This window comes from Pundamilia nyererei, unplaced genomic scaffold, assembly GCF_000239375.1.
Source record: "Pundamilia nyererei isolate P.nyererei 1_Seehausen unplaced genomic scaffold, PunNye1.0 scaffold00035, whole genome shotgun sequence".
NCBI lineage: Eukaryota > Metazoa > Chordata > Actinopteri > Cichliformes > Cichlidae > Pundamilia > Pundamilia nyererei.
In genome coordinates, this window is record NW_005187436.1 from 4,000,628 (window position 1) to 4,014,386 (window position 13,759).

The window sequence follows — 13,759 nt, forward strand, 5'->3', positions numbered from 1 at the left end:
CAAACTATAAGAAAGTTTTAAGCCCAATCCTAAAAGCAGAAAGAGGGTGTTTCAAATTCAAACTGGGAGCTGGTTCCACAAAAGCAAATATGCCCTCATCTGAGATGCTGTTGGCACTCTCGCTGTTCTGGATCAACTGAAGGCTTTTCAGGGAGCTTTTGGGACAAGTTGATAATGAATTACAAGAGTCATAGTAATAAATGCATGAAGTAACTTTTCAGCATCCCTCTGACAGAGGAGATTTCTAATTTTAGAGATACTGCACAAACGCAAGGAAAGCAGTCCTACATTTCTGTGTGAAGCACTTTGTGATCTTTGTCTTGAAAGGTGCTATATAATCTGAATTTGGAAGCACACAAAAATGTGTCCAGTGGATTATTAAATAGAACAACAATTACCAGAAGTGGAAAAAACCCTCATTATACACTTGGTGTTGCTCTGTTTAAAAGGTTGAGTGTAAAACTTCAGTGCGCCTAAATTTAGGCTAATCACTTGATTAACAGGGTGTTAAATAAATAAAAAGCACAGTATTAATTTTTTTTTTTACCAGGAACTATCGGGCCACTGCGTTCTTCCAATCTGTGAGACAGCTCATCTTTGAATGCCTGGTTTCTATGATGACGGCCTGGAGTAGCGCTACAGATTGGTCTGTCCGCTGGCCTGGCCACTTCCTCCACTTGCATCATCTCTGCAAACTGCACCAAAAGCTACACAAACAGAGCATTTCCTTTATGTCAGGAGAAAATAAATAAATAAAATTTCGGGTTAATTAAAAAGACAAAAAGTAAGAGGGCAGGGTCAAGTTACCAGGGTTTCCTCATAGTCATCAGTCTTGGGATCGACACAGACAACCATTCTAACTTTTCCCTCTCCATCGAAGTCGTTTTTAAACCGGTGGGTTATTTTGGAGCCTCCAAACAGCTCAAGCCGAGCTGTTTGTCTGATACTCATTTCTATTCTTGGCCATTCTGGTCAGTTTCAATGAAAATCTTAACATCTTTAACTCTGCCACCTCCAGCACTGCCTCCCATCTTTTTTGTCAGTGCCACTGTCTCCAAACCATACATCATAGCAGGTTTCACTGCTGTCTTAAAGTTTAAAACCTCAGTTAGATGGCAGTCAGGTGGCACTCCTCTCAATAAAACTCTTCCAGATGAAAAAGTCTAAATCTGTTGCCTTTGAGGAAGAAAACTGATGGCTGCAGAACGAAACTGTGGGCTCACATTCAGGTTGAAGAGAAACTGTCCAAAAGAATTTTCACTCTGTCAGTAAATGACTCCACTCTAGGTTTAAACATTCCCTTACTGGAATTTTTTTCCCACCCAGTGGAATGTATGAGATTCACATCTGTGCTGTCTGCCAAGTTGACCTTTAAGAATTCAGGGACACTCACCCCAACTGGGTCCGTCTGGTTGCTGGAGGGTTTTTTTGGAGGAGGCCTGCTGGGGGTTTTAACCTTCCTGTAAAAGTAAATAAATACAAAGTCATTCACAATTCAAACAGAAGCGTAAGCGTTAACAATTAATTACTTTATAATGGCTAACAAAGCCACTTGCTAGATGGCTAATTAGCCCCCTGCTAACAGTAAAGCAGAGCGTCAGCGTCCGTTGTTAACTCCTTAAACTTAAATTCACCATTTAGTGACAGGGTAATACACACAAACAATATAGCCTGCCTGCAACATATATAATATAAACCTATACTTACACTTCTCTCGTCATTGTAACGTGGTACTTATGCTGAATTCACCGTTTCTATTTGTCTAGTTTTAAATCGTCCCTCCACCTCGACGCCTCTTCTTCTTCTTTTAAATTTGATTGGCGGTTGGCAAACAACTGAAGGATGCATTACCGCCACCAAAAAAAAAACCCCAAATCCTCCCAAACAATTTACTTTCTTTTAAAAACTGAATTAAGGCCTGATAACTTTCACTTCTTGAGACCATTTGCAGTAAATCAATAAGATCTAGCTTCATTTTTATGTTTCTGAGGTTTCGGGTCAGTTGTCTTTTCTCCACCTGATACTTCTGACAATATAACATGTTCTCTAGTTTCCTCTTCTCCACAGTAGTCACATTTCCCTGTATTATGTTTCCCTATCATGAACAGTGTAGTTTTCAAACCAGTATGTCTTATTCTCGATATGACCACGATATGTACCACCTCCTTTCTCCTACTCCTTCCTGTGGTTCTCATTTCTCCTACTCTCCGCTAAATTTTATAGGAGAGTCCCCTCCTTTCCCCCTCCCACTGTTTTCCCGTCTTTTCTTCATTTCTTGCCTTACAATACTCTTTATCTCTGTCCTACAGAAGTTAATAACCAGGTCAACTACCCCATGTTTTGTGGCTTCCTTCGCAGCTCTATTTGCCATTTCATTTGCTTTTACTCCACAGTGAGCCGTAATCCATAAAAAGACAGCTGTAAGTCCCATCATTTGTATTATGTAAAGTGTTTCCTGAATTCCTGTTAGAACATCTGCTCTACTTTCCGAGTGGCTACACTGTAAACTGGCCAATGACGAGCTTGAGTCTGAACAAATGACTGATTGTAACAGCCTCATGTCTTCTATCCACTGAACAGCTAACAGAATTGTGAGCATTTCTCCAGTCTCCTTCTCCGACAGTTCATCATTGATCCTTTTCCCTATTTTGACTTTAAACTCCAGAACAACACTGGTTTGACTGGCTGTATTCTTTGATGCATCTGTATATATTTGTACATAATTATAATACTGGTCAATGTAAACCTGTATGTGAGTTTAAACTAAATGCCCTTCCTCCCAGCAAGGTTTCAGTACCTCTTGTGTTGGGTGATCCTGTCCATGTCCCTGTAGATTTGCCCAGTAATTGAGGGTTAGCTGTTTTCTTCTGATTCCTAGTGGCATCTCACCCATCTCTACCTGTAAAGCTGCTGTTGAGGTTGTTTTAAATGCACCTGTGCAGAGTCTTAGTGCCTGATACTGACTGAAGTCTAACTTTAAAAGACTTGTGTCAGCCACAAAATTATATGCTACACATCCATAATCTAACACTGATCTAATCAACCCAGTGTGTATGGCCCTCAAAGACTTCCAATCCGCTCCCCAGTCCACCCCAACTAAACATCTCATTATATTTAATACCTTTTTGCATTTATCCACTATTTTCTGAATGTGTACAGCCCATGTTATATCCAGCCACAATCCCAGAAACTTAAATTTACTTGTTCTTTCTAACTCTTCACCATATTACTTTAGCTTGGCTTCCTCACCAACTCTTTTCCTTGTAGAAATAAATATTGTCTTTGTCTTATTAACTGCACATTTATTTTACAGGCGTTAAATATTAAAGCTATAGGTCTGCAATTTCCTGGATTTTTACCATCGTTTGTTGGTTTACCTATGGGCACAACCACTGCCTCCTTCCGGCTTTGCGGCAGTTTTCCACCCTCCCAAACTCTGTTATAGAACTCTAACAAAAGATCTTTAGCTGACTCACTAAGATGGTTTATCATGATATAGCAAACCTGATCTTTTTTCGGTGCTTATAATTTGGATTTCCGAAGAACTCGATTCAATTCTGACTTTGTAAAAGTAATATTTAATAAACCATCTGTATCTTCTACTTGTTTCAGTAAATCCTTATTCTCTATGGTTGTCATTTCTCTTCCACTTCGCCCTTCTCCACTAGCATTGCCTGAACTATGGATTTTAACAAAGGTTTTGCTTTTTCCTCATCTTTTAATGCTGTTGCCTTTCCATCTCTCAAGATTGGATATCCATACTCCCTTTTTATACCATTCATCCTTCTAATCATTGACCAAACATTGTGTATTTTATTCTCCCTCCCTACTGGATTACAAAAACCCCTCCAGAAGTCCCTCTTTGCATTTTTAATTGTTCTTCTTACTATTTTTTATATTCAATGAAATTCTGAAAACTGCGATTCCTCTTTAATATGTTAAAAGCTTTATTTTATCACTTTATCACAATCCTTTGTCCAACAAGATACAATCTTCTTTTCCCTTCTTTCCTCTTTATCGCCCAGTTTGCTGCCTCTAAAACTGCCTTACAAATAGAATAATTTAAATCATCAACCCCAACATTCATATCAATCTTTTGCATTTCACTAACTAATCAAAATGTATCCCAATCTGCATTACTGAAACACCACTTCTGCACACTCCTATGTCATGTTTCTCTACACTCAGCTCTATCTCAGTCATTATAGGATAATGGTCACTGCCTACAGTTGTCTTTTTTTTTTTTTATTACCTGCCATGAATAAATACCTGCCAATGAGTGTGACACTAATGTAATGTCACTTGCTGATTCTGCACCTGTTCCAACTTTCACTCTTGTACCACTTCCATCATTCAGACACACATTTTTCTTTTTTTAATCTCTATCAATCACTGCTCCATTCTGATCCTTACAGTTACCCCATAATGTGCTGTGTGCATTAAAGTCCCCACTACTCTGATGCTACTATATCTTGACCAGATTTTCATTACAAAGTATTCTGTGTTCCTATAGCTAGGACTCTATATTGGGTTCCTTGCTTTACAAATTTTACAAACCCTCTTCCATTACCCTCATTTCTATCTCTCCGGACATCATCATAACCTTTAATAACAAAATCCAGAGTAGGTTTAAGCCAGGTCTTCTGAATACAGATGATTTATTTTCGCATTTTTTGATGAATCCTTTGAGCCCTTGTCCATTTGCAATCAAACTTGTGGCGTTCCACAGTGATCATACTGTCCTCTCATCTCCCTCTCCTCCAAGTCTTATATTGATATGTTCCCGAGATATATCTTTAATGCCAAAAGACCTCTCTGCTCCTTTCACAATTATTATAAGTTTCTGTTTTGTGTTTCTTGATCTGTGCAATTTATAACATAGGCAATAAACAAAATCATCTTCTCCACTGTCAGTCCTGTATGAGTTCCATGTGTCTGTACGAAATCTGATGTTGACATCGGTTGAGCCTTTCCTGTTTCTTCCTGTGCCTTCTGTTCCCTCTTGACAGCCTCGGTGTAACTTACGATGTGAACTACTTTAACTTGTTTGACCTCCATGGCCTTCTTTCTGACTTAACAACCCCATAACTTACCCCTTGCTGCCCCCCACAGTTACTGCATTTATCCTACACTATCCCCACATTCCTCATATCTGTGTTCACCTCCACACACACTACCCATTTCCCATTTGCAAACTGTAGTGATGTGCCCATATCTTTGCCATTTATAGCACTTGAGGGGCAGCGGAACATATGCTCTAATCTAATAGACTGAACATCCTTACAGAATATGTTAGCATTAAAAGACTAAATTACGTTTAGATGGGAACTTCAAATTAGTCAACCTGGATACACAAAATCCTTATATGCAAATTCAGGAACCACTCTATTGCATTTTTTTTCAGTGTAGTGAAGAAAAGTGAGAAAATTATAAAATGAAAACAAAAAAACTTTTTCCAAACTTGAAGCTCAGTTTAATTCACCAAAATCAGACAAATTGTATACATGAGACAAAAATCATTACTGTGGAGGTTTTACAATAACTCGTGAGCAGAGTAAAATGTGTGCAAAAACAATTTTGTTTAGCTGTAGAGCCACAGTAACTAAAGATGCATATATCTGAGTAAATAGATAGTTATTTTACACAACAATGCTTTGGTGACCTATGTATATACTCTTCTGCATATTTATATAAAAACATGGAAAGCATTTAAATATCATCACTAGAACTAAATATAAAAACAGAGGTCAGACTATTGCACAACAGCCAGGTGAGGATAAAGGGGAGTGGTTACTGTTGATCTGTTAGCAGCTTTTAGGGTTTTCTGCGCCTGTAACAGAAAACCGAGTGAATCACAATCTGTAGTTATGTATTCTGAGTGAAAACTACACTTTACTCAGAGGCAATGCAGAAAGTTGACAGCTTACTTGATGACTGCATGATGCTCCAACCCAGGTCCCAAGTTTGATCCAGCCCTCATCGCCACAGCCACAGAGCACTGCGAAGAGGGAAAAGATTAGGACCTAAATCTATTTGCAAGTGTTCTGAATAGCTCAGCTTCGAATCTGAGGAGAATTTTTTAAATCAGCTTACCCTCGTCTCCACATCAGTCAAAGCTCCATCTCCACTGGCTGACACGCCTTCTGAAGATTTCCTCTTCCTCCTTCAGAGATTGATACGTAAAAACATTAGCACACCTTCAGCAGTTTGGAATCATATTTAACAACTTAAAAAATGTAAGACTCAGGAGGCACGTTAGGTAATGCATGTACAATTATTAACAATATTAATATGTTTGTTTGTTTTTTAAACTGGATACCAAACTGACAACAGTAGTGAAATAAGCTAATCAAAATGTCCGATGCTGTGTCCTGCTGTCATAGAATAAGGGATGTGTCTTTGCTCAACTGAGCTGTCAAGTTGATCTCAGTCAAAGACAGACAGAAACTGGATACCGGTTCCTGTCTGGTATCTGTCTGGATACCAGACAGAACAAGGCCAGCACAGAAGGCAAATCCAGTTTTTTTGTTATCCTGTTATTAAATGCCTTTGTTCCCCTTTTGTTAAAACATAGAAAAACACTACACAAAAATACTGCAAAAGGAAAAGGTTGCCTTATAAGTGTATAAACTCAAAATGCACATTTCACTTAAAAATTAAGATGTGCAAATGTGAATAAATCAACTTGTTCGAGATATTCATCTCCTGCTGAGAAACAACAAAACAAACAAAAAACCCAAAACAAAACAAGAAAACTGCACCAAACACACAAAAAATAAGAATAAGTCGTCTCATCAGATACTGATGTTTATTTCCTATATGCCACAAAAAAAAAAAAAAAAAAAAAAAAAAAAAAAAAAAAAAAACCATGACAATATTAAAATTCAAGTGTATTCCAGGATTTCAAGCACCTGTATAAGCCCTGTATTAAACATTTCAATATATATATATTTTTTGGGTTAAGGTTATAAATTATTATTACCTTGGGACTGTAGTGAGCTCCTGTTTCAGTGTCTCAATATCAGTGAACTGGACAGCTTGTCCCCCTCCTCTCGTTTTAATGACATCGCCCTAAAGAAAAAAAACAAAAAGAAGAGCAAAGTGTAAAACAAACAGTTACAAAACCACACTGACTCAAACTCAAGTTGGCAAATATGCTGCTGGTTTGCTGAAAACTTGCTAATATAAATGTCTGCATGAGTAAGGAAGTGTAACCAAATATATCATTCTGAATATCAGTAATATGCTGTGCTGCATACTTGACCTTTATAAGTTTGGTCTGTATCTCGCCGTCGGAGGCAACTTCTTGGTGCGTTAGCACGTATCTGTCACACTTGGACAGAGCCTTCTCGCTGGGTGCAGACACCTGGATGGCGTTGGGGATGACCGGCTGCAAAACTGTGCCCAAGTCCATGCTTGACGATGGCTTATGGTCCACCCACTTCTCCCCACCAGCAGAGCGGGAACGACGGTGACGCGGGCGTACTGGTGCTGTCGTCTGAACAGATCAACAGGAAAACGGTTTAAAAAGGGGAAAGAAATTTTTTTTTTTTTTTAAATCCAAAGTGAACAAAAACACAGAACTTGACAAAGCATTACAAAGCTTGACAAAAGAAATCATAAAACTTGTACATTTTGGGGGGCAGGGTACCCCACACCCTAAACTTGTAGGAGCCAAAATCCTGACACATCACAACCTCATGCTGCTGCCTTTAGCTAACTCACTGACCCTGTATCTTCTTTCAATTAGGTCTACATGAAACGAAGGGGAAGGGAAGCAGTCTCTCTCATCCACTCTGCTCAAGCACACAGCTCTCCTCCTGGCCCGGCTGACTGAAGTGCCCGTTGAGGCCTGGGGTCTTGTGGGTGTTCTTGTGGGTGTACTAGGGGAACTGTAACCCTGCATGCTGTCCTGAGCTGCCTGCTCCTCACATGCAGATCTAGCCACAGACAAAAAGGTACTTCTGCTGGGGACGGGGCAGGTGGGCCTTGGGTTCGTCTCATCCTCCTCATCACTAGCAGCACTGCCTGACTGTGACTCTGGCTTTGGACTGACATGAGGGGAATCGACTGGGCACTGGAGAGTGAAATGGAAAGACTAAATGGTCACAGTTAGACATGCAAAAATTAGACGTTATAGGAACGGGATACATTCACAGTCTAACGTAGTCAAATGCAGCAACCACTTTATGTAAAGTACAAAGATCATGTTTTTCCCCATACCTGGTGAAAAACATGAACACTGAAATGTATATTTACCTAAGCTGAGCTATTCAATTTCAATTCAATTCAATTTTATTTATATAGCGCCAAATCACAACATAAGTCGCCTCAAGGCGCTAAAATGTTCTGTGAGTTGATACAAATTTATCTGCAACATAATTCATTTTACAGTTTGTCTTATTTGTTGTAAATTCAGTATCTTTGATTTTTAAAACTATAGATTCAGACCAATAAATTTAGACCAACCTACTGAGAAATCTACAGCATCAAAATAACTCTTACACATTCACCAGGAATGTAATTTCCTCAGTTTCACAGTGGTACTTAATTGCTGAAGGACTACATGATCATATGCATGAGGCGTTTATTATAACCTGCCTGCTGCTGTGGCACTGGGATTAGTGATGTTAGTAGATTAAGAGAGACGAGTGCAGTAGAATTTAACTTTGAATGGGCAGAATACCATTCATCATTATGGTTTTTAAACACAACATACAGGGACAGGTGAGGGTGATGCTGATCTCTTTGGCGGCAGGCGGTCCTCTTTGGAGGGTCGCTGAGAACGGGGCTGATGCTGTGGTTGTGGTAGAGGCTGTGGCTGCGTCTGACGGGGTGGAGGTTCAGGGCGACCTGGAGTCTTGCTCTCTGTCACGATGGCCTTGAGCTGCTTCAGCTTTTCGTCTTTCACCCACAGCTTATTTTGCATCTCAAGCTGCAGTGCATTAACACGTCTCTCCTGCACAGTGAGGATATTGCAAAATGTTCAAATGCAATATTATCCAAGTTGCTTGAATAAGACAAATTAGCTTCCACTATAAAGACTAAAACAATGACCAACAAGGGCTGTTTGCAAAACTGATAGTAAGATCTAAATTTTACACACATTTCAAAGTAGGCCTTTTTTTGTTTGTGGTCTTTATTGGAAATCTATACATTGTTGAATAAAAGGAAAAAAAGATATTTGAAACTCACACATTCTTTCTCCCACTTGAACTGGGTGTCCGAGATCACGCCATGCATGCGCTGCTCCATGCGTCTCTTCTCTGACAGCTCTCTCTGAAGCCTCTGCTCTCTGGTTTCCAGCTCATGCTGCAGCGAGCGCTTGCCATCTTCAAAGATTTTAGTTGTTTTCTGCAGGACGTCAATCTGAAACAGAGACATTAATATTAAAGAAAAAAAAGTGACAACCTTTAAATCTGCAGCGTGAATGGATTAGTCTCCCACCTTGTGTTCTTGCATCTTTGTTTTCTTCTCTAAACGTTCAATCTCTGCCTTGTTACCTTGGATGATTTTGTCTTTCTCTATCAGTTTGCTGTTTTGTTCCTGAATAAAGTTGTCTTTGGAAATTAGGCTGGTATCCAGTTCTTGGAGCACAGGCTTCATCATGTTGGCTGAAATAACATCAAGAGAAATGTGAGCCAAGAGAAAGAACACTATTCAAAAACTGATCTTTCAAAGCCAAAAAGTATCAGGTGAGCTAAAATGAGAACAGACACCTGTTTTACTGTAGTCCTCCATCAGCATCTGCTTGATCCTCTGCCTGTTCTCCAGGGCTTCAATCAGCCTGGGCAGCGTGATGTCATCATGTGGGTCAGTCAGCTCACAGGAGGGTAGAGATGGGAGACTGAGGATCAGAGTGTTTGCAGCAGCAGGCATGTCTACAGAAGACAAGGAATCACAAGTCCTTAAAGCAATTGTGTGGTTTTTAATAATTATCATCACACACAATACTCCACTATTAAAACATTTACACAGTAGTAGTTCAGATTAATTCTGTTCAATTTTAATGGAAATTACATTTGCAAGAGTTTGGCTTGTCTGTTAATTTGCATGTTTTGTGTTTCCAAAGAACTTGCCCAAGGATATTTGGCATGCAGACTGAAGCAGCCAGGGTTCGAATCACCAGCCTTCCGATTAGCAGATGGCCTGCTCTTCCCCCTGAGTTACAGCCATCCCCAACTACAATTCTCCTTGAGATGATAAAATGAAAAGTCAATGTAAAAGCTGCCACTGTGCAGCCATCTTATTTGAGCTGTTATTTTGAAGTATCATCTAAATCATTGTTGTAATTTCAGAGAAATGATGCCTTATCCTGACATTTCTGGCCATTTAATATACAATTCACAAGCAACTAATGACAGTGGGAAGGAAAACTTCCATTTAATAGGAATAGGAATGAGGGGATGAGGGGAGGAAGACAGCATAAAAGATGTGCTGTGGAAGAGAGTGAAAAGACGTAAGTGAAGAAGATTGCTCAGTGTATCATGGGAAGTCCACAGCAGTCTAGGCCTACTGCAGCATAACCAAGCAGCATAATAAGGGACAGTTTATGGTCATCAGATGAATACCAAACTATAAGAAAGTTTTAAGCCTAATCTCAAAAGCAGAAAGACAGCATCTCAAATTCAAACTGGGAGCTGGTTCCGCAAAAACAAATATGCCCCCTTCTGAGTTGGTGTTGGCACTCTCGCTGCAGAGTTCTGGATCAACTAAAGGCTTTTCAGGGAGCTTTTGGGACCGGTTGATAATGAATTACAAGAGTCATAGTCATAAATGCATGAACTATTTTTTCTGATTTTAGAGCTATTGCACAAATGCAAGAAACCAGTCCTACATATGTGTTTAATATGTGCAATAAAGGACATATTCTGGTCAAAAATTACTCCCAAGATTCCTCACAGTGTTACTGAAGGTCAAGGTAATGCCATCCAGCTTAACCTTGGTTTTATCTGAATTTAGAAGCACACAAAAATGTGTCCAATGATATTAGTGAATATAACAACAATTAGCAGAAGTGGAAAACACACTTGGTGTTGCTCTTGTTAAAAGGTTGAGTGTTCTGACATTTCAGCTAATCTTTTGATTAACAGGATGTTTCACACACATACCAGGATCTATGGGGCCACCACGTTCTTCCAATCTGCGAGACAGCTCATCTTTGAATGCCTGGTTTCTATAACGACGGCCTGGAGTAAAGCCACAGATTGGTCTGTCCACTGGCCTGGCCACTTCCACCTCTTGGGTCATCTCTGCAAACCGCATCACCAGCTGCACAAACAGAGCACATGTTATATGTCAGGGGGGGGAAAAGGGGGGTAATTAAAAAGTAACAAAGTAAGAGGGCAGGGTCAAGTTACCAGGGTTTCCTCATAGTCATCAGTCTTGGGATTGACACAGACAACCATTCTAACTTTTCCCTCTCCATCGAAGTAGTTTTTAAACAGGTGGGTTATTTTGGAGTCTCGATAGGGGACCATCTGGAAGAGAAAAATGTCAATTATATACATATTTTATCAGGAAATGAAATCCAAGTCCATCTTCAGTTTGGCAACACATACCTTGTTTGTGGCACACATTTGGTTTTCTCGAAGTATCTCGATGCATGTCCTCAGATTCAGCAAAGACTGATTTATGTTACCTGAAAGGCAAAAAGTGGTTAAAGCTCAAATGAACCCCAGCTAAATCCAAGTCCATAGGCTTGTATATAAACAGACTTGTCTTAACAGATGGCCAGCAGGAGACAGCCCTTGTATGCTACATAAATAAGTCATATATGAATAAAAGAAAGGGACAACTACTACTATTCAGGTAATCTGTTAACAGACATACGTGTGTTTTTTTTCTAGATCTTGTTTTGTAAAGTATAACTACTTTAAGCATATTCTTCTGGAATAAAAATACGTTTTTAGGACACTTTTGGCTAAATTGTAACTGATAACAAATCAGCAGCCACTTTTATAATGTCCATTATTTTGGAGCATTATCTAAATTAAAGGTCACCACTGCATTCAAAACTTCAAGCAATTCTGCTTCAAGTTTACCGAACTTGTCCAAAATAAGGATTTAAATATTAACAAACCTGCTTCACGTATACGAGTGCCTTCTGCCCCTGTCCTGCCAGTTCGCTCGCTTCCTGCCAAGTCCACCAGGCACAGCTGACTAACACTTATCTGGTTCTTATCCTAACAATCAAATTAAGAAGAAAAATATTTGTCAATTATGGTTTATCCAAGTATGTTACCAACAGGGCTCTGGTGTGGGGAAATTTGGTTCAAGTTTTAGCTGACCTGGAGAACGTTGTCGCCATCTGCATCAAGAGGCGCCTGAGCCAGTTTAATAATGAACACACTGTGGGAGCGACTGGACTCTCTATTCAGCCGGGTGTTCGCAACCTTCCTCTTTTTTTGACCTGGAAAAAACACAGTACAGGCCATTTCTAAAACCACATTTCTTTCCAGACATTTTCATGCACAATTTAAAAGCCAAACTATTTCAGACACAAAACTCATACTGAGCATTCACATTCCTCAACAGCCTGCTCAGAGAGAAGATTAACTGAGGTCATTTACTGGCCAGAGCCGAACCCAGAGGGCAGCAATTCCAGGTCAGTCACATCTACGATCATCACTGCAGGGTACTTTATTTTTTCTTTATATTTATATGAAAACAACTCACCTCTCCAGAACACTTGAAAAGCCTCCTCGGCAGATTTGACTTCAACCTCCAGACAACCGGCCACATACATGATGTGATTCTGATCCTCTCTGAGGATTTTAGACTGAGGCGGTCTGCATTTAGAAAATAATCATATTAGGGAACTGCTTTTCCTTCAATCTGCAAAATGTTGCATACCAAGCATGGCAGGGAGTCGAAGACATTAATGCTGGTTGTTTCCAGCCACAGAAAGTAACCAGTTACAGTCATAAAGCATCACAAATAGATGTAAGAACATTCAGCGTTGCCAGAACAAACACCAAAAGCAGCAGGGGGAATATAAGGATTTAAGGCTAAAGTAACACTCATCAACACTGGAGACATTACCTCCCATCAGCAGCTCTGTTATACATGGTTTGTGCGTGGTTCAGAATGAATGTGTCCAAAATACATATGTTTTACCACTGAATGTGCTCCCAGATTTATACTTTTTGCATGACGTAACTCTGAATTTTGGACTACAGCTGATTATTTTAATAATCAATTCAATTATTTGCAGACAAAATAACTGATAACTTGAGCTCAAAAGCAAGAGAAGCTTCAAATTTTGCACACCAATCATCCCAAAAATATAGTCAGTGTACTATTATTAAAAAAAAAAAAAATCATCAAAACTCTTTTTTATGACAGCAAAAACATCTGTGAAACTTAGGAAATGTCTCCAGCACTGACAGGTTACTTTTTTTTGCACATTTGTATGCAACAGCAGAAGCTCAGCTAAAAATCAGGCTGCTAACAAATATTCACTGGTCACATACATCAACTCGGTGTTCTGGCGCACTGGTGTGCCTCCACCATTCCACCTAGTAAAAAGAAAAGACAACAGTTTTGTCTCCTGGCTAATCTGCAATAGAAAATAAACTGAACTACACCTAATATTTTACTCTATTACTCTAATGAGATAAAACATGATCCACATACAGTGGGGCAAAAAAGTATTTAGTCAGCCACCGATTGTGCAAGTTCCCCCACCTAAAATGATGACCGAGGTCAGTAATTTGCACCAGAGGTACACTTCAACTGTGAGAGACAGAATGTGAAA

At 39.5% G+C, this 13,759-nt stretch overlaps 1 protein-coding gene and 1 long non-coding RNA gene across 3 annotated transcripts in view; both read right to left on the bottom strand.

The window, feature by feature from the left end:
• Positions 1–529: 529 nt before the first annotated feature.
• Positions 530–2,206, bottom strand: LOC102207390 (uncharacterized). Its single transcript, XR_311661.2, has 3 exons — positions 1,708–2,206; positions 1,394–1,460; positions 530–707 (listed from the first exon to the last, which is right to left on the bottom strand). It is a non-coding gene; the product is annotated as an uncharacterized LOC102207390 (long non-coding RNA).
• A 3,251-nt stretch (positions 2,207–5,457) lies between these two features.
• Positions 5,458–13,759, bottom strand: part of LOC102206747 (kinesin-like protein KIF23) — a 13,789-nt gene continuing 5,487 nt past the window's right edge. Inside the window, exons 8-24 of one of the 2 annotated variants that reach the window (XM_013910098.1) lie at positions 13,476–13,520; positions 12,679–12,791; positions 12,291–12,412; positions 12,083–12,185; positions 11,562–11,641; positions 11,361–11,480; positions 11,112–11,271; positions 9,720–9,881; positions 9,448–9,614; positions 9,196–9,369; positions 8,720–8,959; positions 7,730–8,098; positions 7,265–7,498; positions 6,983–7,071; positions 6,094–6,163; positions 5,928–5,998; positions 5,458–5,830 (exon numbers count right to left, since the gene is read on the bottom strand). In XM_013910098.1, the coding sequence (XP_013765552.1) occupies positions 5,815–5,830; positions 5,928–5,998; positions 6,094–6,163; positions 6,983–7,071; positions 7,265–7,498; positions 7,730–8,098; positions 8,720–8,959; positions 9,196–9,369; positions 9,448–9,614; positions 9,720–9,881; positions 11,112–11,271; positions 11,361–11,480; positions 11,562–11,641; positions 12,083–12,185; positions 12,291–12,412; positions 12,679–12,791; positions 13,476–13,520 (2,335 nt within the window). In that variant the 3' untranslated portion in view covers positions 5,458–5,814. The remainder of the gene's footprint in view (positions 5,831–5,927; positions 5,999–6,093; positions 6,164–6,982; positions 7,072–7,264; positions 7,499–7,729; positions 8,099–8,719; positions 8,960–9,195; positions 9,370–9,447; positions 9,615–9,719; positions 9,882–11,111; positions 11,272–11,360; positions 11,481–11,561; positions 11,642–12,082; positions 12,186–12,290; positions 12,413–12,678; positions 12,792–13,475; positions 13,521–13,759) is intronic. The other variant, XM_005730069.2, reaches the window with a different exon arrangement.